This window comes from Salmo salar, chromosome 11 (assembly GCF_965601325.2).
Source record: "Salmo salar chromosome 11, fSalSal1, whole genome shotgun sequence".
Classification (NCBI taxonomy): domain Eukaryota; kingdom Metazoa; phylum Chordata; class Actinopteri; order Salmoniformes; family Salmonidae; genus Salmo; species Salmo salar.
In genome coordinates this window covers 76445248-76468393 of record NC_138301.1, presented here as the reverse complement: position 1 = coordinate 76468393, position 23146 = coordinate 76445248, and the positions used below count along the sequence as shown (strand labels likewise).

Below are 23146 nucleotides of genomic sequence, written 5' to 3'. Positions count from 1 at the left end.
AACAACTGTATATTATCAGCAACTTTGTTCTTTGAGAAGAACATACAACAATCGACCATCTTTCAACATCCACTATAGCTTGTTGAATAGATTTGATCACGAGAGACATTCCTTCCCCTCTTCCAAATAGCTCCATCATCAGCATATACACATCGTTAATCATAATAGGACTGATAGCACTGCCTTGAGGAATACTATTGTCAACTCCATAGGCATCAGATAAAATGGATCCTATTTTAACTCGAAAAGAGCGATTAAATAAGGCCAAAACTCAGTTATATAATCTCCCACCAATACCAAGTCTTTCATCTTAATCAGTAGACCTTCTCTCCACATAGTGTCAGAAGCCTTTTCAATGTCAAAAAAGACAGTAGCCATTACTTATTTTATTATCAGAGTTTTTCAACATCATTACTCACCTTTACAAATGCATCCAAAGTAGATCTACCTTTACGGAATAGCCTTTGCCATTGAATCAATAAACCTCTATGTTCCAGGAAATATTACAATCTATTGACTATCATATTTTCTATCAGTTTACACAAGTTAGAGGTCAGTGCTATTAGTCTATAACTATCAACACATGAAAAGGCCTTGCCAGGCTTTACAAAAGGTAATATTACTGCACGTTTCCAACCAGAAGGTATAACCCCCTCACTCCAACTCGTATTAAATAATCCCAGGAGAACATGTATGACCTCATCAGGTAGATGCTTAAACATTACATAGCACAACTGACCATGACCTGGGGCTGTATATATCCACAGCCTATTAAGGATGAACGCATCTCATGTATGGTAAAGACAGCATCTAAAGAATAGTCAACAGTGTCCCTTTTCTTATACACATTAACGTGAGCATTTAAAATCTCACACCTGCGTTGCTTATATACTTCATCCAAAGTAACCCCACTATGTACCCTAGCAAATGTCTTCCCCAACAAGTAATCTTTTTCTTTATCAGTTACGGCCATTTTTTGACCCACAACCAAAACTGGAATTCAAGTGAACTTGCATCTTCCAGTTATCTTCTTCAACATAAACCATACATCCGACAGCTCAATACACCTGCCTATTGCAGAGCAGAACTGTCTCCATGCATTTCTCTTGACAGACTTAATGACCCTACGTATTAAAGCTCTCTTCCTTTGGAAATCAAGTAGATTCTCAGGAGTCATATTTCTACGCAACACTCTGTAAGCCCTATTTCTTTATTGAATAGCTGCAGTGCACTCTTCAATCCACCGTGGAACCACCTTCCTTTTCTCACCCACTTCATTCACTGGTACGTATAAATTCGCAGCACTCAAAATCAGAGAGGTCACAGAGGAAGCACAAATATCAACCGGCCTCTCTAAAGACAACTCTCCAACAGACTTTAAGCAATGATCACCAAACTTTTCTTCTGAATGGTACCCTATCTGGAATAGTAACATCAAAGTTCCTGGTACATGAAATCGGGAAATGATCACTTCCAACAGTAGAATCATTCATTACATTCCATTCACACATGCAATAGAGTTAGAAGCCAGTGTGAAGTCCAGGCAGGACGTAACCCTTCTAACAACATCAACTCTTGTACAACATCCATTGTTAAGACATAGTAAAGCTTGTTTTCATCATATCTTCCACAATAGTACTATTAGCATCTGTATGTGTGCTTCCCCATAAACTACTATGTGCATTAAAGTCGCTGCACCATATCTCTCTAGAGCCCAATTCTCCTGATATTTCATCAAACATCGTTAATGATAGTTGATGACGAGGGTTGTACAAATTGTGTAACTTAATATTACCACCTGCACTGTAGATTTCCACCATCACATATTCATATTCAGATGGGACAGTTATATCATAATATACAATACCTTCCTTTATGAACATAGCACACCAACCGCCCTGTCCTATTGATCTTTCACATCTTATTGAACAATAACCACAAATAATAAAATCAAGATGTGGTCTAAGCCATGTTTCTTGAACACATATCACATCAGGTTTGATCTTTAAATGTATTACATATTTCTTAAACTCCTGACTGTTAGCAATAAGGCTTCTGGCATTCCACTGAAGGATAACAAAAACCATAACTCTAATTAATATCATATTTAGACATTCCATCATTAGTACTATTAGGAGTCAACAATCATGGCGACTGTAGCATCTGTTACTCCTAAAAACTCTTGTTGCTGCTTCCACAATGATTTTCAACTCTGCTGTTTTTCTTTCCATAGACGCAGTCAGGTTGACGACCTTTCCAATGAAGGCTATTAAGTCAATCTGATTAACTATTAAGGTGTCCTTTGAAACAACACATTTGTGAGAGCAGGATTTCTGACCAGGTCTCGTATCTGTGTCTGGACCAACAAAAGCAGAATGTCCTACTTATTCCTGGAGTAACCCTATTATTCCACTTATTCCAGGAGTAACCCTATTATCTCCATCATTCAACCTAATAGTTCACCAATCTGCCTTGCAGCCTCTGCATAAGAGACATTATGAGTACTTTTATATATTTGGGCCTCTCTAGCCCTTTTCTGCACGCTATATGCAGTTTAGCGAAGTTGCAACAGGTTGTGTTTTGAGTAACTCATACTTCCGACCGAAAATGTGGAATGGTCCAATTGAAAAACAGCCTGGGTGCAACTTTGCTAAACTGCGTACAGTAAGTGTATCTTTTGTATTTGATTTTTTTTCTCTCGCTGGTATGACAGTTATGTTCCAAAGGGTTCCAAAACCGTATCGCAAGCGAGGATTATTAACGTTTTAAACGTTAAAACAGAGCGTCGGGATTGTAGTTCACATGGAGCCAGCCATTCCTGTACCTCAGTGGAGCCAGCCCCCTTGCGTTCTTAAGAGCTAAAATGATCCCACACTGCCAAATGCTGATGTAGTTTACAGTGAGAGAACAGTCAGAAATAGTGGTTTTCAAATATTAATGTTCATATTTTCAGTCAAACTTTTATAAGGTTGATTTCAAGAGAAATACAGGCAGGTGAGATCAGAAAACAAACAGCAAAGTAATCTTTCCCAAGTGTCGTTGCGGATGTTTCACCATCGGAGTATTTTTCTTGTGGCACACAGGTCTTGCTTTTGGATTCGTCCAACATGTCTAGTTCTTACAGAATCAGGTGAGATGCATATTTGATTTATAAATGGAAAGTAGGCCATAATAACACATTCGATTAAATGTGATATAGCTATGTTTGTCAATCGTAAATCTCATGTGATGCGTTCCCGATCGTGGATTATGACGTGGTGGACTCTGAAAGCCCTGTAGGCTGACGTTAACTAGCTAACTCAGCCGGTTGCGTTGTCTCGAGGAAATGGGAAATCATCTGCTAGCAACATCGATGAAAATGTCAGCTTCATTGTACTGTACTACACTGCAGACAATGTTTTTAAATTCCTATCCGCTTGAATGGAAAACATTTTTCCTAGCTATCTGCTCTAGCTAGCTAGCTCATTCATAGACTCAAGCAGTCCACCCCCTAAAGGAGCATTTAATTCGAGGTTTTAATGAACGATGTAGTGGCAAACATTAGGAAGGACTAAGAGAATGCAGAACTGGTGCTAGCTACCTAATTCCTTAAATACAATTATGCAACTAAGCAAGGTTGCTAACATCATGCACACATTCTCCACTGATGAAATTATCAAAACAAACTTGAGACCCTTTTAAACGAGACAGTCAAACCTGTGCATTGTATTTGACTTCATGTTAATTATAAGCCCCAAATACAGGGAGAAGTACAAACTAGTCTACTCAAGATGCAATGTTGCTATATAGCCTATTGAATAACATTTGGCCTATGCAATGGGCATACTAACAGGACAACCTTTTAAATTCTTGCGAGACAAGGGCAGTTCAAAGCAGGACGCACTAATTCACTTGTATTAAATATATTTACTGCCAAATAGCGGGAGTGTATCAAACAGTAGCCAAGAAAATGCAGACTCTTTGTAAATAAAACGGTTCAAATGCCTACTACAGTAACCTATTTTCTTTGATGGCTGAAATTTTGCTGCAAGGCTTAGTTGCAAGAAGCTGAAGGTTATTCATTATAAAGCTTTCCTGGCGTTTAGGCTACTATTCACTCATGCTTCTGGACTTTCTTGTTCCAGGAAAAGACTGGATCCTATGTTATGAAGGGCAATCAAAGTTATGGTTTAACTGTGACAGCAAAGCACTTTTGCCTGGTGTTCGTTAATGATCTGAGGTCAGGGCTGGTGTCTCGTGAGCGCTGGTGTTTGATAAAAAACAGATGAACTGTTTTCCCTTTGAATTGCCCCAAGCCGAGTAACTTTGCTGATCATCTGCAGTTTTCCAGAGAGCCATGACAAACAGGATGTAGCTGCCGGTGAAGTCAAGGAAAGAGAATAGGAAAGAGAAATTGCTATTATAGGAGAAAGGCATACTAGATTGAAATCAAATAACTTTTTATTTGGTTCTGTTCAGTAGGTTGGTTCTGTTCAGTAGGTTAGAACAAAATCTGAATATCACAGATATGAAGAATGGACACAACTCTCTGATGTTGAATCACTGAATAGCCAATCCTGTCAGTTCTACACACACTTCTTTCTATAAGACCTATAACCTACGGTCTGCTGTATAGACTAGGCCTTTGAGTTTTTTGGGCTAAATCATTCACAATCAGGCCGCCCGATCTATTTTGAGTTCCTCTGGGAGAATCAATACTTCTTTTCCTGGTAGTGGTAATGTAGCCTAACCACCACATCAATGGGTCCTGTTATTTGGCTGGATCTTCAGCTGATCATAACAGCAGGACAGCCTGCATTGATCATGGGAGCACATAGGTGTCACTGTCTCCATGCAGTCCAGCTGAAAGAAGGATGTTTCAGTGAATAGGCTAGTGGCAGAACTCCAGTTTGAATGAGTAATTCAACAGTGTTAAAAAACAATAAATTGGCACTTTGACCAAGTCCCTCCATTGAATATGTTATGTTGTACCATAAGAACAGTTGGAGCAGGTTGTGTTGGTAAATCAGAATGTCAAAGACCGTATACTTAGCAGTTCTCTAGGGTGGAAGTTGAACTACTTAACGATGTTGCTATAGGGGTCTATGGCTATAGGTACCAAGTTAGGGGGAGGGTATTTTGGTCACCCCCCTCCTTTTCTGGGCACATGATTTGACCCCCCCCCCCCCCCCCCCCACACACACACACACACACACACACACACAGTCAATGCACAAGGTAAACAAATGGAACTGTGCAGCCCTTTGTAGATTGTGACACAAAATAATGTGTTTTGCAATCTTTTGGATCCTTTCCTCCTCCTTTATTTGTGGTTGTCACAGTAAACATATTAGTCTACCCACTCAGAACATCCAGTCCTATATTGTTTATGTCTGTCTGCTGCATGTGTAATAATCTGAATGAGGCATTATAGGAATGTTACCTTCCTCTTTCTTGATGGGAGGCATTATTTTATGATCTACCATGAATGCAACAAACAATATGCCTCTTACAACACAACCTACTTTGAGATGTTATTTTTCCCTTTCTTGTGCAAATGAAGGATCCAGGATTTCAAGGTGGCCTTGAGTGAAGAGAAGCTTGACTTAAAGGTGCTTCGGGAACTTTGCTTCAGCGGTAAGCAAGAACTTTGCTTTCACCATAAAACAAATGTATTTTTACATATTTTATTAACACATTTTCATGTTTCCTATCTCTCTCCAGGTATCCCGTTTGAAGGAGGCATCCGTGCACTTTGCTGGAAAGTGAGTTGCTCCAGCCTTTTAATAGACAGAGTGCATTCGGAAAGTATTCAGACCCCTTGACTTTTTTCACATTTTGTTACGCTACAGCCTTACTCTAAAATTGATGAAATAATTTTTCATCAATCTACACACAATACCCCATAATGACAAAGCAAAAAAACTGATATCAAATTTACATACGTATTCAGACCCTTTACTCTGTACTTTATTGAAGCACCTTTGGAAGTGATTACAGCCTTGAGTCTACTTGGGTAAGATGCTACAAGCTTGACACCTGAATTTGGGGAGTTTCTCCTGGCTCTGGCTGGGTCACTCAAGGACATTCAGAAACTTGTCCCGAAGCTACATGTTTGTTATCTTGGCTGTGTGCTTAGGGTCGTTGTGCTGTTGGAAGGTGAACCTTCACCCCAGTCTGAGATCCTGAGCGCTCTGGAGCAAGTATTCATCAAGGATCTCTCTCTGTACTTTGCAGTCCCTGCCGCTGAAAAACATCCCCACAGCAGGATGCTGCCACCACCATGCTTCACCGTAGGGATGGTGCCAGGTTTCTTCCAGACGTGACGCTTAGCATTCAGCCCCAAAAGTTCAATCTTTGTTTCATTAGACCAAATAATCTTAATTCTCATGGTCTGAGAGTCCTTTAGGTGCCTTTTGGCAACTCCAAGCAGGCTGTCATGTGCCTTTCGTCTGGCCACTCTACCATAAAGGCCTGATTAGTGGAGTACTGCAGAGAAGATTGTCCTTTTGGAAGGTTCTCCCATCTCCACAGAGGAACTTTGGACCTCTGTCAGAGTGACCATTGGGTTCTTGGTCACCTCCCTGACCAAGGCACTTCTCCCCTCAGTTTGCCCGGGCGGCCAGCTCTAGGAAGAGTCTTTTTGATTCCAAACTTCTTCCGTTTAAGAATGATGGAGGCCACTGTGTTTTGGGGACCTTCAATGCTGCAGAAAAATGTTGGTACCTTCCCCAGATCTATGCCTCGACACAATCCTGTCTCAGAGCTCTACGGACAATTCCTTTGACCTCATGGCTTGGTTTTTACTCTGACATGCACTGTAAACTGCGGATTTATATAGACAGGTGTGTGCCTTTCCAAGTCATGTCCAATCAATTGGATTTACCACAGGACTCCGAGTTGTAGAAACATTTTAAGGATGATCAATGGAAACAGGATGCACCTGAGCTCAATTTGTAGATGATAATGGCGCCGGAGGGGATGGCTGCCGTTTTACAGGGTCCTAACAAACTGTGCTATTTTGTTTGTTTTTCCAATTTCTTGTAACTCATTTTGTTCATAATGTTGCTGCTACCGTCTCTTATGACCGAAAAGAGCTTCTGGGCATCAGAACAGCGATTACTCACCTCAAACTGGATGAAGATTTCTGACGCGAAGGATATACTGCTTTGTCAAGACAAGGCCCAAATCCCCATCATTCGTGTGAAGAAAAGATGTAAATACCGGGGGCGGAGGTCTGGGTGCCTTGTGAGAATTAATCGGCGAGTGAGTACACCACCACTACCCTCCGTATTATTGGCCAACTTGCAATCATTGGAAAACAAACTGGACGATCTACGACTAAAACTATCCTACAAACGGGACATTATAAACTGTATCTTATGTTTCACCGAGACCTGGCTCAACGATGACACGGACAATACAGAGCTGGGGTAGAATACCTCATGATAAGCTCTAGACCACACTATCTACCAAGACAGTCTATATTATTCGTAGCTATCTATTTGCCACCACAAACCGATGCTGGCACTAAGACCGCACTCAACGAGCTGTATAAGGCCATAAGCAAACAAGAAAAAGATCATCCAGAAGCGGTTTGTGGTGGTAAATAGATGGCTACGAATAATATAGACATGAACTCTCTTGGTAGATAGTGTGGTCTAGAGCTTATCATGAGGTATTCTACCTCAGGCGAGCAATACCTCGAGACTTCTTTAATATTAGACATTGGGCACCACCAGCAATTACTGACAAATGGACACACACCCCCCGCCCCTCGTCTTACCAGACAAAGCTGCTCTGTCCTGACGAAAAACGGAGAAGCCGGCCAGCTCTATTGTCTGTGTCATCGTTCAGCCAAGTCTCGGCGAAACATAATACAGTTTATAATGTCCCGTGCAGGCAAACTTAAATCCATTTGACCTAATTTCTACCAGCATGTCATGTGTAACCAGAGGAGAAATACAACTCTAGACCACCTTTACTCCACACACACGAGACGCATAAAAAGCTCTCCCTCGCCCTCCATTTGGCAAATCTGACCAGAATTCTAACCTCCTGATTCCGGCTTACAAGCAAAAACTAAAGAAGGAGGTACCAGTGACTCGCTCAATACAGAAGTGGTCAGATGACGCAGATTAGAAGTCGACCGATTCTGATTTTTCAAAGCCGATACCGATTTATTGGAGGACCAAAAAAAGCAGATGCCAATTTTTTTTAAATATATATATATATATGTATGTATGTATGTATGTATGTATGTATGTATGTATGTATATATATATGTATGTATGTATATGTGTGTTTTATTAATGACAATTACAACAATACTGAATGAACATTTTTATTTTAACTTAATATAATACATAAAATCAATTCAGTCTCAAATAAATAATGAAACTTGTTCAATTTGGTTTAAATAATGCAAAAACACAGTGTTGGAGAAGAAAGTAAAAGTGCAATATGTGCCATGTAAAAAAGCTAACGTTTAAGTTCGTTGCTCAGAACATGGGAACATAAGAAAGCTGGTGGTTCAATATTCCCAGTTCTTCAATAATCCCAGTTTAAGAAGTTTTAGGTTGTAGTTATTATAGGAATTATAGGACTATTTCTCTCTATACCATTTGTATTTCATATACCTTTGACTATTGGATGTTCTTATAGGCACTATAGTATTGACAGCCTAATCTCGGGAGTTGATAGGCTTGAAGTCAATAACAGCGCTATGCTTCAAGCATTGCGAAGAGCTGCTGGCAAACGCAGTAAAGTGCTGTTTGAGCCTGCTGCTGCCTACCAACGCTCAGTCAGACTGCTATATCAAATCATAGACTTAATTATAATAAACACAGAAATACGAGCCTTAGGTCATTAATATGGTAAAATCCAGAAACTATCATTTCAAAAACAAAACATTTATTCTTTCAGTGAAATACAGAACCGTTCCGTTTTTTATCGAACGGGTGGCAACCCTAAGTCTAAATATTGCTGTTACATTGCACAACCTTCAATGTTATGTCATTTTGTAAAATTCTGGCAAATGAATTACAGTCTTTGTTAGGAAGAAATGGTCTTCACACAGTTCGCAACGAGCCAGGTGTCCTAAACTGTTCCATATCCCCTGACTGCTTGCACTGGAACGCAAGAGAAGTGACACAATTTCCCTAGATAATATTGCCCACTAACATGAATTTCTTTTAACTAAATATGCAGGTTTAAAAAAATATACTTGTGTATTGATTTTAAGAAAGGTATTGAGGGTTAGGTACATTGGTGCAACGAATGTGCTTTTTTTCGCAAATGCACTTTTGTTAAATCATCACCCGTTTGGCGAAGTAGGCTGTGATTCAATGATAAATTAACAGGCACCACATTCATTATATGCAACGCAGGACAAGCTATTTAAACTAGTAATATCATCAACCATGTGTAGTTAACTAGTGATTATGTTAAGATTTATTTTTTTATAAGAAGTTTAATGCTAGCTAGCAACTTACCTTGGCTCCTTGCTGTACTCGTGTAACAGATGGTCAGCCTGCCACGCAGTCTCCTCGTGGATTGCAATGTAATCGGCCATGCCGATTAATCGGTCAACCTCTAACACAGATGCTACGCTACAGGACTGTTTTGTTAGCACAGACTGGAATATGTTCCGGGATTCATCCAATGGCATTAAGGAGTATACCACCTCAGTTGCCAGCTTCATCAATAAGTGCATCGACAATGTCGTGCCCACAGTGACCGTATGTACATTTCCCAACCAGAAGCCATGGATTACAGGCAACATCCACACCGAGCTAAAGTGTAGAGCTGCCGCTTTCAAGGAGCGGGACACTAATCCGGATGCTTATAAGAAAACCAGCTATGCCCTCAAACAAACCATCTAACCGTCAATACAGGACTAAGTATGAATCCTGCTACAGCGGCTCTGACGGTCGTCGGATGTGGCAGGGCTTGAAAACTATTACGGACAACAAAGGGAAACCCAGCTGCGAGCTGCCCAGTGACGCGAGCCTACCAGACGAGCTAAATGCCTTTCATGCTCGCTTTGAGGCAAGCAACACTGAAGCATGCATGAGAGCATCAGCTGTTCCGGACGACTGTGTGATCACACTCTCTGTAGCCAATGTGAGCAAGACCTTTAAACAGGTCAACATTCACAAAGCTCGCGGGGCCAGACGGATTACCAGGACGTGTACTCAAAGTATGCGTGGACCAACTGGCAAGTGTCTTCATTGACATTTTCAACCTCTCCCTGGCCAAGTTTGTAATACCTACGTTTCAAACAGACCACCATAGTCCCAGGTGCCCAAAATAGCGACTCTAACCTGCCTAAATGATTACCGCCCCGTAGCACTCCCCTCGGTAGCCATGAAGTGGTTTGAAAGGCTTGTCATGGCCCATATCAACACCATCATGCCAGAAACCCTAGACCCACTCCAATTCGCATACCACCCCAACAGATCCACAGATGTCTCAATTGCACTCCACACTGCCCTTTCCCACCTGGACAAAAGGAACACCTATGTGAGAATGCTGTTAGTTGACTACAGCTCAGCGTTCAACACCATAGTGCCCAAAAAGCTCATCACTATGCTAAGGACCCTGGGACTAAACACCTCCCTCTGCAACTGGATCCTGGACTTCCTGACGCGCCACCCCCAGGTGGTAAGGGTAGGCAACAACACATCTGCCACGCTGATCCTCAACACTGGGGCCCCTCGGGTGCGTGCTTAGTCCCCACCTGTACTCCCTGTTCACCCACGACTGTGTGGCCAAATTCGAATCATTAAGTTTGCTGATGACATAACAGTCATAGGCCAGATCACCAACAACGATGAGACAGCCTACAGGGAGGAGGCCGGAGACAACAACCGCTCTCTCAATGTGAGCAAGACAATGGAGCTGATTGTGGACTATAAGAAAAGGAGGGCCGTACAGGCCACCATTAACATCGACAGGACTCAAGTGGAACGGGTCGAGAGTTTCAAGTTCTTTGGATTCCACATCACCAACAAACTATCATGGTCCAAACACACCAAGACAGTTGTGAAGAGGGCACGACAACACCTTTTCCCCCTCAGGAGACTGAAAAGATTTGGCAATGGTCCCCAGATCCTCAAAGTTCTCCAGCTGCTCCATCGAAAGCATTCTGACCGGTTGTATTTCCGCCTGGTATGGCAACTGATCAGCATCTGACCGGAAGGCAGTACAGAGGGTTGTGTCTACGGCCCAGTACATCACTGGGGCCAAGCTTCCTGCCATCCAGGGACTCTATACTAGGCGGTGTCAGAGGAAGGTCCAAAAAATTGTCAAAGGTTACAGTCAACCAAGTTATAGACTGTTCTCTCTGCTTCCGCACAGCAAGCGGTACCGGCGCGCCAAGTCTAGGACCAAAAGGCTCCTTAACAGCTTCAACCCCCAAGCCATACGACTGCTGAACAATTAATCAGATGGCCACCCAGACTATTTACATTGACACCCTCCCCCTCCATTTGTTTTTACACTGCTGCTACTCACTGTTTATTATCTATGCATAGTCACTTCACCCCTACCTACATGTACAAATTACCTTAACTAACCTCTACACCCGCACATTGACAACTTGTAATTTAGTATAGGCTACTGTTCAAATGTTGCTGTAATAGGCCTACATGTTTCTCCTTGCATGGTGTTTTGTTGCAAGTTTAGTTTTCTGGATATTCATTGTCAAGCTTTAAAAACCGAAGCCAGACTGCAACATTTTAGTAGCCTAGGACTGTGGCATGTGTATGTACAGTTTATGTACATTTTCCCTCCGCTGCCCGCTGTAAACGGGACACACAAAAGTAGCTCAATTGACATTGAATTCACAGATGCGAGTGCATCAGGCTGTAATTTTCTGTCAACTGTTGACTCAACTGTTGACTCATTTACACACGTGTGTGTGTGTGTCCTATTGTCCTTTAGTAGTAAGGTGTACCCATGTGTGAATGTTTTATTTTATAACTTTTTTTGATCAGTGCCATTAGCGATGATATGATGCAGCGCACTGGCTTGTGTGTGGATCTGGGAGGAGGAGTGTGTCTGTGGCAATGCACTGCCTTTGGCGTGCAGCACGTTCGCAATGCAGTGCATCGGGGGTGGTATGGAGGCGGGCCAAAATGAATTGACAACCCAAAAAATTGCGCGGGCAGGATGGAAATGTGTCACGGGCCGGATTCAGCCTGCAGGCCTTTTGTTTGACACGTGATCTACAGTATGTAGCATTAGCCTTAGTTTTAGTAATAGTTTAAGCCTGTTGTTCTAATCTTATCTGTGAATGGTTGGGATTCTTATTTCTGATGACTTGCTTCAATGTTTCCAGGTCCTGCTCAATTACCTGCCTTTGGACCAGATGATATGGGACTCCTTCCTCAAAAAGCAGAGGTAAAAATGTTTCCAACAGTGCTGGTGGACATCAATTCTTTATCAACAGGAGGAGATGAATGGACATGTTATGTACTCTCAGTGTATAAAGTGCATGAAAACATCTACTGCTCAAGACTTAGCCACTGCGTGTGTCCTTCCATCTATGCCTGAATTATACCTTGGTAACTAACCAGTTCTTAGTCAAGTATATCCCTCCTGTCCCACTGGAGTTTACTTTTGAATCCTTCAGATTTTACCAAGTGTTTCTAGACAAACAGCTGAGTCATAATGGAACCTGACCCATTAAAATCTCATACTAAAACACAACACCCAGCACCGGACAGCTATATCAGGTCTGCTCGGACTGGGAAACAGCGATGGTGATAAGTCATGCTTGTCTGCTGCTTCTATTGGCTCTCTCCTCACATTATTCAAATACTTAAAATACTTCAAGTGTTTGGTTGATCCTGCCTGAAGTACCTTTACTGGCCCTGTCAAGAAACAATGCCTAGCCCCTAGTCAATTCATGTAAACCAGAGAGGATTGGGTCAGTATAAGAAATATGTTACTATCTCCATGATATCATGGCTGTATCTTTGAGGACTTTTCCCTCTAAGTCAAAATCAAGTCAAATTGAGCTCCTTAAAGGAAACTACTAGGCGTTTCAGACCTCCGATGGTCCCTGTCTCTTGCGGTTACCCACAGACATAGAGATTATGGTATTTATTTGTGGGCCACAGGGAGGTGTATTCCCAGTTCCTAAAGGAGATGATCATCCAACCAGGCATCGCTAAGGCCAACCTGGGCCTCTCCAGAGAGGACGTGACTATGGAGGACCACGTGAGTTTCCCCTCTCCCTATTTTTTGCCCTCAAAATATTAACATTTCTTACTCTAATACACACTGCTGGACTGTCTGAGCTAATGCATATATGATTTTTCACAGATTTCACAGATCAGTCTCCCATATATTCATTTTCATGCCCTCTTTCTGTCTTTCTCGCTATCTCAGCCTCTCAACCCCAACCCAGACAGCAAGTGGAACAACTACTTCAGAGACAACGAGGTGCTGCTACAGATTGATAAAGATGTCCGGTAGGTCTGACTGCCTGGGCAACAAGCTAGGTACTTCTTTGGCTGACTGAAGTTCATCTCCATGTATTTTAAGTCACTCATCCTTTAGAGCAGGGGCGAGCAACTTGACTGATGGTTAAATTCTATTAATGTATTCCAGTACCCAGTCATGTAATACCATCTCCAAAAAGGCAGAAGATTGGAAGCAGTGGCTCTCTCGTGGAAGCCTTATGTTCCACATAGGAATACACTAACTAGTGTATTTCATGACGGCAGGCGCTTGTACCCCGACATGGCGTTCTTCCAGCGGCCCACAGACTACCCCTGCCAGCTGATCCTGGATCCCCAGAACGACTACGAGACACTCAGGCGCCGTGTGGAACAGACTACCCTCAAGGCCCAAACTGTGGACCGCAACCGCAGCGGGGTCACCAATGTGAGTGAGAGGGGGGAGAGTCGTGTACGTTTTTTTTTTAATGTGTATGAACAGACATATTCATTTCATTTTAGTCATTTAGCAGACGCTCTTATCCAGAGCGACTTACAGTAGTGAATGCATACATTTCATTTCATGCATTTTTTTGTACTGGCCCCCCGTGGGAATCGAACCCACAACCCTGGCATTGCACACACCATGCTGGCGTTGCAAACACCATGCTCTACCAACTGAGCCACAGGAAAGGCCCTGGACAGAGGCCGGCTAGTGGTGACAATTTAATAGTCTGATGGCATGGAGATGGAAGCTGTTGGTCAGTCAATGATAATGCCTCCACTTCCAGAGGCAGCAGGGTGACCTTCTTTTGGTAATGCTAGGGGAAACACTATTCAGATGGGCTGACTCTACCACCCTGTGTTATGTTCAATCCCCCTCTCCTGCTTTAAGCAATGCAGTCATGATGTGCACGCGGTGGTGCGTGTGTACTGCAAGGTCCAGGTGAGTGTATTGGCTTGACGATGATGGGTCGATAACCTTATTTTACTTATGGGTGTTTTCAGTTTGTTCCCATTTCCATCCCATAACAATTGACTCGATGCCCCTCCAATGGTCTTCTATGGCCGAGAGCTGTAATGCTTCAACTGCTTTAAGAACTCTCAAGAGTGGCTTAAATCTGTTTTGTCATTCTAAGCAATATGGTAGTAGATCCATGTTGCCCTCTGATTAGCCTCTGCTGAGACCCCAACAACTGGATATTCCGGTTTTCAGGGGAAATGGAATGAGCCTGTGACGTGACATCCGCGACACTCCATCTTAACTCCTCTTCTACATTTACTGGATTGGTTGAACAGTGCAGAAGAGAACCTCCCCCAGCAGTTTTTTTTTCTCATCAAGACCAGTATCTAGGGGATATAGTTTCAGGCATTTATTTTACTCATGCTACGTTAGGTTACCCTCTGAAAGGCGTGGTGGAAATTTGGCCATATTGTGTATACCTAATCCAATCCTTTCAGAACTAGGACTTGTTTCTCATCCGGTCCTAATTCTTTCCTCTGTCTTCCGCTCCCCATCTCCAGGTGAGCTCCCCGGGCAAGGCCCTTAACCTGTACCCGTCCAACGAGTACGAGGTGCTGCCCAGCGGCTGCGAGGCCCACTGGGAGGTGGTGGAGCGAATCCTGTTCATCTACGCCAAGCTCAACCCGGGCATCGCCTACGTGCAGGGCATGAACGAGGTGGTGGGCCCTATCTACTACACCTTTGCCACCGACCCCAACAACGAGTGGAAAGGTGGGTGCAGGAGGGGATGTGTGCGTGCGTGTGTATTTTAGGAGCATAGCAGAAGACACATTTTCGTCACTAGTGCAGATGGACAAATAAATTCCTATTGTATTAAACGCAAACATCAGCCCAATCTGCTGCTGCCTGCTGCTACTTCCTTCTTTTAGTCCCATTCCACTGTATTCTGCATCAGAAGGCTAATGTTCTGTGATGGAATGGATCAAGCTGAGTCAGCATTACAGGACAAATGAGGGATGGCCAACATTTCATATGCTTCCATCTCATCTTCAGATTTTTATTGTGCCACCTCTAAAGAAGTATTTTACTAGCTAGATTTCAGTCCAATTTGCGACAGATTTTCATGCAAATATTATTAAAAAGGCTATGCGTGATGACGTAATGCACATAAAAACCACTTTTGCTCTAAAGTTCTAATGCAACGAGAGAGAAAAAATCGGTTTGTTTCCATTGCAGTTTCCACTCTATCTATGGTTTTGTCACAAACTGTTGGCAAATAAATGGCAAACTTGCCGAGTCTTCTCTCTAGACAACAGTTCACCGATAAAGTGGACAGGTTAGGTTGTATGATGAGATGGATAAGATCAACATCATTCTTATTTCTTAATTGGATGCTAATCACCGATCATCATGTCACTAACATACAAATTAAGACCCAGGATATTTATTGGAAATGAGCATCAAGCTCATCACTGTGTACTTTCACCACCCTATGAAGTTCATCATAACTAGTTCATCTGTAGCCTTATAAACGGAATGCTTTTTCAAGTCGTAGTCGGACCACCACACAACTTAGCATCGCGTGACTGCAAATCTACCTCGACATGATAGTTATTCTATCAACAATTGCACAAGAAATCGTTTTCACCCCAATTTGTCGCATAATTCATTTTACAGACACAAAAAGATCCCACAATGTCGAACGAACAAATTATCTGGCGCTTTTTATTAATTTATTTTTTATAAATTTTTTACCCCTTTTTCTCCCCAATTTCGTGGTATCCAATTGGTAGTTACAGTCTTGTCCCATCGCTACAACTCCCATACGGACTCGGGAGAGGCGAAGGTCGAGAGCCGTGCGTCCTCTGAAACCCAGCCAAGTCGCACTGCTTCTTGACACAACGCCCGCTTAACCCGGAAGCCAGCCGCACCAATGTGTCGTAAGAAACACCGTACACCTGGCGACCGTGTCAGCGTGCATTGCGCCCGGCCCGCCACAGGAGTTGCTAGTGCATGATGGAACAAAAACATCCCTGCCTGCTAAACCCTCCCCTAACCCGGACGACACTGGGCCAATTGTGCACCGCCCCATGGGTCTCCCGGTCGCGGCCGGCTGTGAGAGAGCCTGGACTCGAACCAGGATCTCTAATGGCACAGCTAGCACTGTGATGCAGTGCCTTAGACCACTATGCCACTCAGGAGGCCTGACATTTTTTAAATTGTACCGACACTTCCTATTTCCATCACAGCTGTCTTGATTTGTTTTTATATGGTATGACTTTACTTGCATAAAAACTGTTGATGGAAACATGGTGACTGTCTATAATATATTTGATTGACTGGCAGTCGTTGAACAGACAGAAACAATTGACACTAGGTAGGGCATGATTGATCGACTGATTGATTTGCCTGTCCAACCAATCAGAGCACGCCGAGGCAGACACCTTCTTCTGTTTCACCAACCTGATGTCAGAGAACCGGGACATGTTCATCAAGAGCCTGGACGACTCGCAGTGCGGCATCACCTACAAGATGGAGAGCGTCTACTCCATGCTCAAAGAGAAGGACATGGACCTCTATATGAAACTGGTGAGCAAAGGCCTCCTGGGCCCAGTCCCAAAACCATCCCTTGGCCCTTTCCCTAGGCCCTTGTTGACTGCCCTTCACGGCTCTGAAAGGATACAAGTTCGTATGGATAGGTGAGGGGGTTAGATTTTGCAAAAGGTGACAGGTGCACACATTTATTTATTTTCATGTAATTACAAAAAGTGTGTTGGATTTAGTTAAAGGACTTCATTTAGTGGGCTAATGTTTTGTTTGTAGTAATGATGGAGGCTAGTTAAATTTTTCAACCTCTTTCCTTCTCTCTAACAGCAGGAGCAGAACATCAAGCCGCAGTACTTCACCTTCCGCTGGCTAACCCTGCTGCTGTCCCAGGAGTTCCTCCTGCCCGACGTCATCCGCATCTGGGACACGCTCTTCTCCGACCAGGACCGCTTCGACTTCCTCATCCTGGTCTGCTGCGCCATGCTCGTGTGAGTTCCCCCTTCTGGCCTGCCCAGCAATGAACCACTACCCCCTGGACAAACCCGCATCCATAACCCCAGATTGACCCCATACCCAATTCCCCAAGTCTGTTTATTTATTTTTATTTTTTTAGGAATGCAATGCAATTCCTGAATTGACTTGAATTTGGATGGATTTGGATAGGAATTTGATCTTACCGTATAATGTATTATGTTTGTTATTTCTGTCCTGATTGGCATGCTTGTCCTGTGTGGTTTCAGACTGATTCGAGATCAGTTGCTGGCAGGAGACTTCACGGTCAACATGAGACTGCTGCAGGTAAGATCATCTAAAAGCATCTATCCAAATAGTGGGGCTAATATAGGTCATGCTTGGGCAACTAAGGAGGTTTTATTTGACGTTTGACTGATTGTCCATGTTCTTCTTCAGGACTACCCCATCTCAGATGTCCACACCATCCTGGCCAAGGCCAAGGAGCTTCAGGGTGGCTCATAGCCACCCCTCCCCCTATCTCCCTCTCCTGGATTTTGGGGATGCACCATTGAAACTGGTAACCCTAGGTGACAACAAGGCCCCATTGCACCCTGGGAGGGAGAGGAAGCCACCTGGTGCCGGTGTGGTGCACGGTTGGTCAAAGCAACCAAACTCAATACTTTGACTTTTTGTCTCACTCTCACAGCCCGACAGTATTTCCACTCTCTCAGAGAGGGTGTGTGGGCTCAATCTATTTATTTTTGCACTGAACACTTGAAAAAATGACAATCTACATATATGAAGCAGAGAAACCAGTTACCCATACAACAGCGTCATTATAAAGTGTGTCAGTGCTATTATAACACTCCTAGGTTATTTTAAAACTAAGTTTTTTTATTTTTTTTTCCGTTTTTTTGTTTTTTTACATGTGAATATGGTTATTTTTTATTGTGTAGCTCGTACGAAAGACGAAATATAATACTACCGTGTAAAGTCTAACCACAACAAAAAATAAGTATAGATTGTTACTAGGATCATATGCCTTTGGTAATGGGCAATTGAAACGTGAAGGTCCTCTGTTTGTTTTCGGTTAAACTCAGTCTGCCCAGTTTAAAGCCAGACAGTTGTATCCTCTCTCTTGAATCTCCAATATTAATGTGTTTCGCAAATGTTGGTATCAAATGAATGGGGTGTGAAACCTGTACCTTACTCACTAATCCAAAGTGCATGCTTATACATTAGCCCAAAAGCTAATGAAGCAACAGGCAGGAAGGAAACGCTAAATTAACCCTTGATTGTCTTAAATCTAGCCTTAGGGGGAAATTGATACAGTGATGATAATGATGGTCTATTTTATTGTAAGGGCATTACTTTGCAAACAAAACAGTCATTCAATTGGGCATTCAAGTTTTTAATATATTTTGAGTAATTTCTTAATATATTTTTAGTCATTTCTGGTCGCATTAGAATAAAGTGGTTCACATGTAAAGCATAATAAGTTGAACATTAATGACATGTTAAGTGAAGAATAACACATTTTGCTCTGCATACTGTTGGATAATTAGAGAACAAATTATTGATAATAATAACTAAATATGTATAATTAATGACATTAAAATGCTACGATAACATTTCTGTACTCAGATAATGGAATTGACAGATTACAGTTGACAACTGAAAATCACTAACATTTAATGTGTTATTGATAAAAAATAAATTCTCAAAACGCTAACAGTTACCACAAAGTTAATACACCATTGAAATGTACCTTTTCAAACTGTAGGACCTACATAATAATGTGATACTTCGTTAAGTACACAGAGAATGGCTTGCTTTGTAATGATAATCATTATTGTGAGAATGATTCAGCTCAAAAAACAGTTACCTTTTTACTGTTTGCGTTTCAGTTTTATTGGCACTCCCAAGTATTGCCATCCATTTCGGTCTATAGTACATTCGGAAAGTATTCAGACCCCTTAACTTTATCCACATTTTGTTACGTTCCAGCCTTATTCTAAAATTGATTAAATGTTTTTTTCCCCCTCAATCAACACACAATACCCCATAATGACAAAGCAAAAACAGGTTTTTAGAAATGTTTGCAAATGCATTTGTTGAATCACATTTACATAACTATTCAGACCCTTTTCTCAGTACTTTGTTGAAGCGCCTTTGGCAGCGATTACAGCCTCGAGTCTTCTTGGGTATGATGCTACAAGCTTGGCACACTTGTATTTGAGGAGTTTCTCACTTTCTTCTCTGCAGATCCTCTCAGGCTCTGTCAGGTTGGATGGGGAGCGTTTCTGCATAGCTATTTTCAGGTCTCTCCAGAGATGTTCAATCGGGTTCAAGTCCGGGCTCTGGCTGGGCCACTCAAAGACATTCAGAGACTTGTCCCGAAGTCACTCCTGCGTTGTCTTGGCTGTGTGATTAGGGTGGAAGGTGAACCTTCGGCCCAGTCTGAGGTCCTGAGCGCTCTGGAGCACGTTTTCATCAAGGATCTCTCTGTACTTTGCTCCGTTCATCTTTGCCTCGATCCTGACTAGTCAGTCCCTGCTGCTGAAAAACATCCCCACAGCATGATGCTGCCACCATCATGCTTCACCGTAGAGATGGTGCCAGGTTTCCTCCAGACGTGACGCTTGGCATTCAGGCCAAAGAGTTCAATCTTGGTTTCATCAGACCAGAGAGTCTTATTTCTCATGGTCTGAGAGTCTTTAGTTGCCTTTTGGTAAACTCCAAGTGGGCTGTTGTGCCTTTTACTGAGGAGTGGCTTCCGTCTGGCCACTCTACCATAAAGGCCTGATTGGTGGAGTGCTGTGGAGATGGTTGTCCTTCTGGAAGGTTATCCCATCTCCAGAGAGGAACTCTAGAGCTCTACCAGAGTGACCATCGGGTTCTTGGTTATCTCCCTGTCCAAGTCCCTTCTCCATGATTGCTCAGTTTGGCCGGGCGGACAGCTCTAGGAAGAGTCTTGGTGGTCAAACTTCTTCCGTTTTATTAATGATGGAAGTCGCTGTGTTCTTGGAGACCTTCAATGCTGCAGACATTTTTTTGGTACCCTTCCCTAGATCAGTGCCTCAACAAAATCCTGTCTCAGAGCTCTATGGACAATTCCTTTGACCTCATGGCTTGGTTTTTGCTCTGACGTGCACTGTCAACTGTGGGACAGTGTTATATAGACAGGTGTGTGCCTTTTCAAATCATATCCAATCAATTGAATTTACCACAGGTGGACTCCAATCAAGTTGTAGAAACATCTCAAGGATGATCAATAGAAACAGGATTTCAAGTCTCATAGCAAAGTGGCTGAATACTTAAGTAAATAATGTATTTGTTTTTTATTTGTAATACATTTGCAAAACCTGTTTTCGACTTTGTCATTATGGGGTATTGTGTGTAGATTGCTGAGGATTTATTTTTATTTAATCCATTTTAGAATAAGGCTGTAACGTAACAAGATGTGGAAAAAGTCAAGGGATCTGAATACTTTCCGATGGCACTATACATTCTAACGCTATTTCATTGGCAAGATGGTATCCTCCAACTGACAAATCCCCTAGGCAGGAATTTGTACAAATTAACAGTCTGTGACTAGCTATAATTCAATGTAGCATTATTGTACTAAAGTGAGGTGCTAAGGGATACTACACTACATGACCAAATGTATGTGGACACCTGGTCGTCGAACATCTCATTCCAAAATCATGGGTATTAATATGGAGTTGGCTTCCCCTTTGCTGAGAGTGGCTTTCAGTGTTGTGTTGGATTTTCTCCAAACATTACTCTTTGTATTCAGAACAAAAAGTTCATTTATTTGCCATATTTATTGCAGCATTACTTAAGTGCCTTGTTGCAAACAAGATACATGTTTTGGGATATTTTTATTCTGTACAGGCTTCCTTTTTTTCACTCTGTCATTTTGGTTAGTATTGTGAAGTAACTACAATGTTGTTGATCCATCCTCCGTTTTCTATGATTGCAGCCATTACATTCTGTAACTGTTTTAAAATCCCCATTGGCCTCATGGTGAAATCCCTGAGCCGTTTCCTTCCTCTCCGGCAACTGAGCTAGGAAGGACGCCTGTATCGTTGTAGTGACTGGGTGTGTTGATACACCATCCAAAGCTTAATATGCTTAAAGGGAAATTCAGCATCTGGTTATTTATTTAGATTTTTTATATAAATTGGAGCCCATTTTTGCGAGGCATTGAAAAACCTCCCCGGTCTTTGTGGTTGAATGTGTGCTTGAAATTAACTACTCGATTTGAGGGGCCTTACAATTAATTGTATGTGTGGGGTACAGAAATTAGGTAGTCACTCAAAAATGATGTTAACCACTATTATTGCACACAGTGAGTCCATGCTACTTATTATGTGATTTGTTAAGCACACATTTACTCCTGACTTATTTAGGCTTGCCGTAACAAAGGGGTTGAATACTTATTGACTGATTCATTTAGTGTTCTATTAACAAAATTCCACTTTGAAATTATGGGGTGTTGTGTGTAGATCAGTGACACAAAATCTAAATTGAATCTATTTTAAATTCAGGCTGTCAAGCAAAACAAGGTTGAAAAAGTAAAGGGCTGTGCATACTTTCTGAAGGCGTTGTGTATATAAACAGTGACACATTCCCCCTTGGAGACTCACCAATGACAAAGAAGGATAGTCTCATCTTCCTGTAATTCACAAATGTCTGTTGTCAACGATTAATGATTTATCGTTCTCCATCTTTTTCTCATTCTTATCTTGCTCCATTGGGATTTATTTTTTTTCCTTCTTTCATCATTCCCTTGGCTCTCGCCTTTCTGGACTTCAAACAAAATCTGTTTTACAGCAATATGGAGACTGTTTCAGAAGGCAGCTCGCGGCCTCTGGTCTCTCATCTCAGCCAACTATTTGATGGGAGCCAGTATAGCCTATATGTGGCAAAAAGCTCCTATAATTGTGGGATAACAGGGCTAGAGAGGGAGAGTATGCATAGTCGATACAAAGTATAAGAATAGCAGACAAGTGGGTTAGGAAAAGCAGAACACTAGTAGTTCAACCATTTTCAAAGTTGGTTTTGGTGTTGGGGAGTAATTTGCTTTCGCAATAAAAATTATTTTAAAAAAGCCATGTGAACTTTGTCCATTTGGTTCTTGGTAATGGGTATCATAACTTCATGACATTATGGCCCATTTGCAGACAACTGACCGGTCAGAAAGTTCAGCTGCTCTCCTGCTAACTTTAAAATCCTTTACATAAGAGAAGCGCTACCAGTCAAAAGGGTTTCCAGTGAAAAACCGTAGCAACCTTTATTTTTGTTTACAGTCATGATCATTCTGATTGGTTGACTGACTGGGTGATGCAGACAAAATGGCCACTCCTCTCACCCAACAACAAGATTTATCAGAGTGCATTGTGGTTAGTTGGTGACCATGGTGGATAGCAGCATGGCATCGTGGCATGTGTCTACTTGCCTGGCACAACCAATGTTTCTGTACTAATGTTTCTGAAACGAACGCCTTCCTCCCACCCCTTCCGTTTAATAGCTCGTGAAATTGGAGAGACTGGAGAAGAGAGGGACGTCATGTTTAGATTGATAATTTGTGCTTGAAGTGCTCTTAGCTAAGGGAGACTTAATCCCAGCTGCATCTTCCCTGGCAAACTGGAGGGATTGGCTGAGTTCCAATGAACTTAAATCCCTTCCTTGCCATGAAATGTCTTCTTTCCTTATGCTGATTGGTGAACGGACCGGATAGGTTTCCACA

General features: G+C 42.3%; 1 protein-coding gene across 2 annotated transcripts; it reads left to right on the top strand.

Moving 5' to 3' along the window:
• The first annotated feature begins 2590 nt into the window (after window positions 1-2590).
• On the top strand, window positions 2591-22511 carry LOC106562828 (TBC1 domain family member 13). Of its 2 annotated transcripts, XM_014127850.3 has the most exons (13): window positions 2724-2994; window positions 3084-3130; window positions 5543-5616; window positions 5704-5744; window positions 12323-12384; window positions 13107-13206; window positions 13378-13460; window positions 13716-13875; window positions 14952-15162; window positions 16817-16980; window positions 17266-17426; window positions 17679-17736; window positions 17848-22511. In XM_014127850.3, the coding sequence occupies exons 2-13, from the start codon at window positions 3108-3110 to the stop codon at window positions 17911-17913; spliced, it is 1203 nt and encodes a 400-aa protein (XP_013983325.1). In that variant the 5' UTR covers window positions 2724-2994; window positions 3084-3107; the 3' UTR covers window positions 17914-22511. The 2 variants fall into 2 exon arrangements, with proteins under 2 accessions (XP_045545775.1, XP_013983325.1); XM_045689819.2 differs by lacking the exons at window positions 2724-2994; window positions 3084-3130 and adding an exon at window positions 2591-2664.
• Window positions 22512-23146: the final 635 nt, after the last annotated feature.

Coding starts and splice junctions, on each gene's coding strand:
- LOC106562828 (XM_045689819.2), top strand. CDS start 2,615: ATGGTCCAATTGAAAAACAGCCTGGGTGCAACTTTGCTAAACTGCGTA. Junction 12,385..13,106: donor TCCTTCCTCAAAAAGCAGAG/GTAAAAATGTTT, acceptor TGTGGGCCACAG/GGAGGTGTATTCCCAGTTCC. Junction 13,207..13,377: donor ACGTGACTATGGAGGACCAC/GTGAGTTTCCCC, acceptor TCGCTATCTCAG/CCTCTCAACCCCAACCCAGA.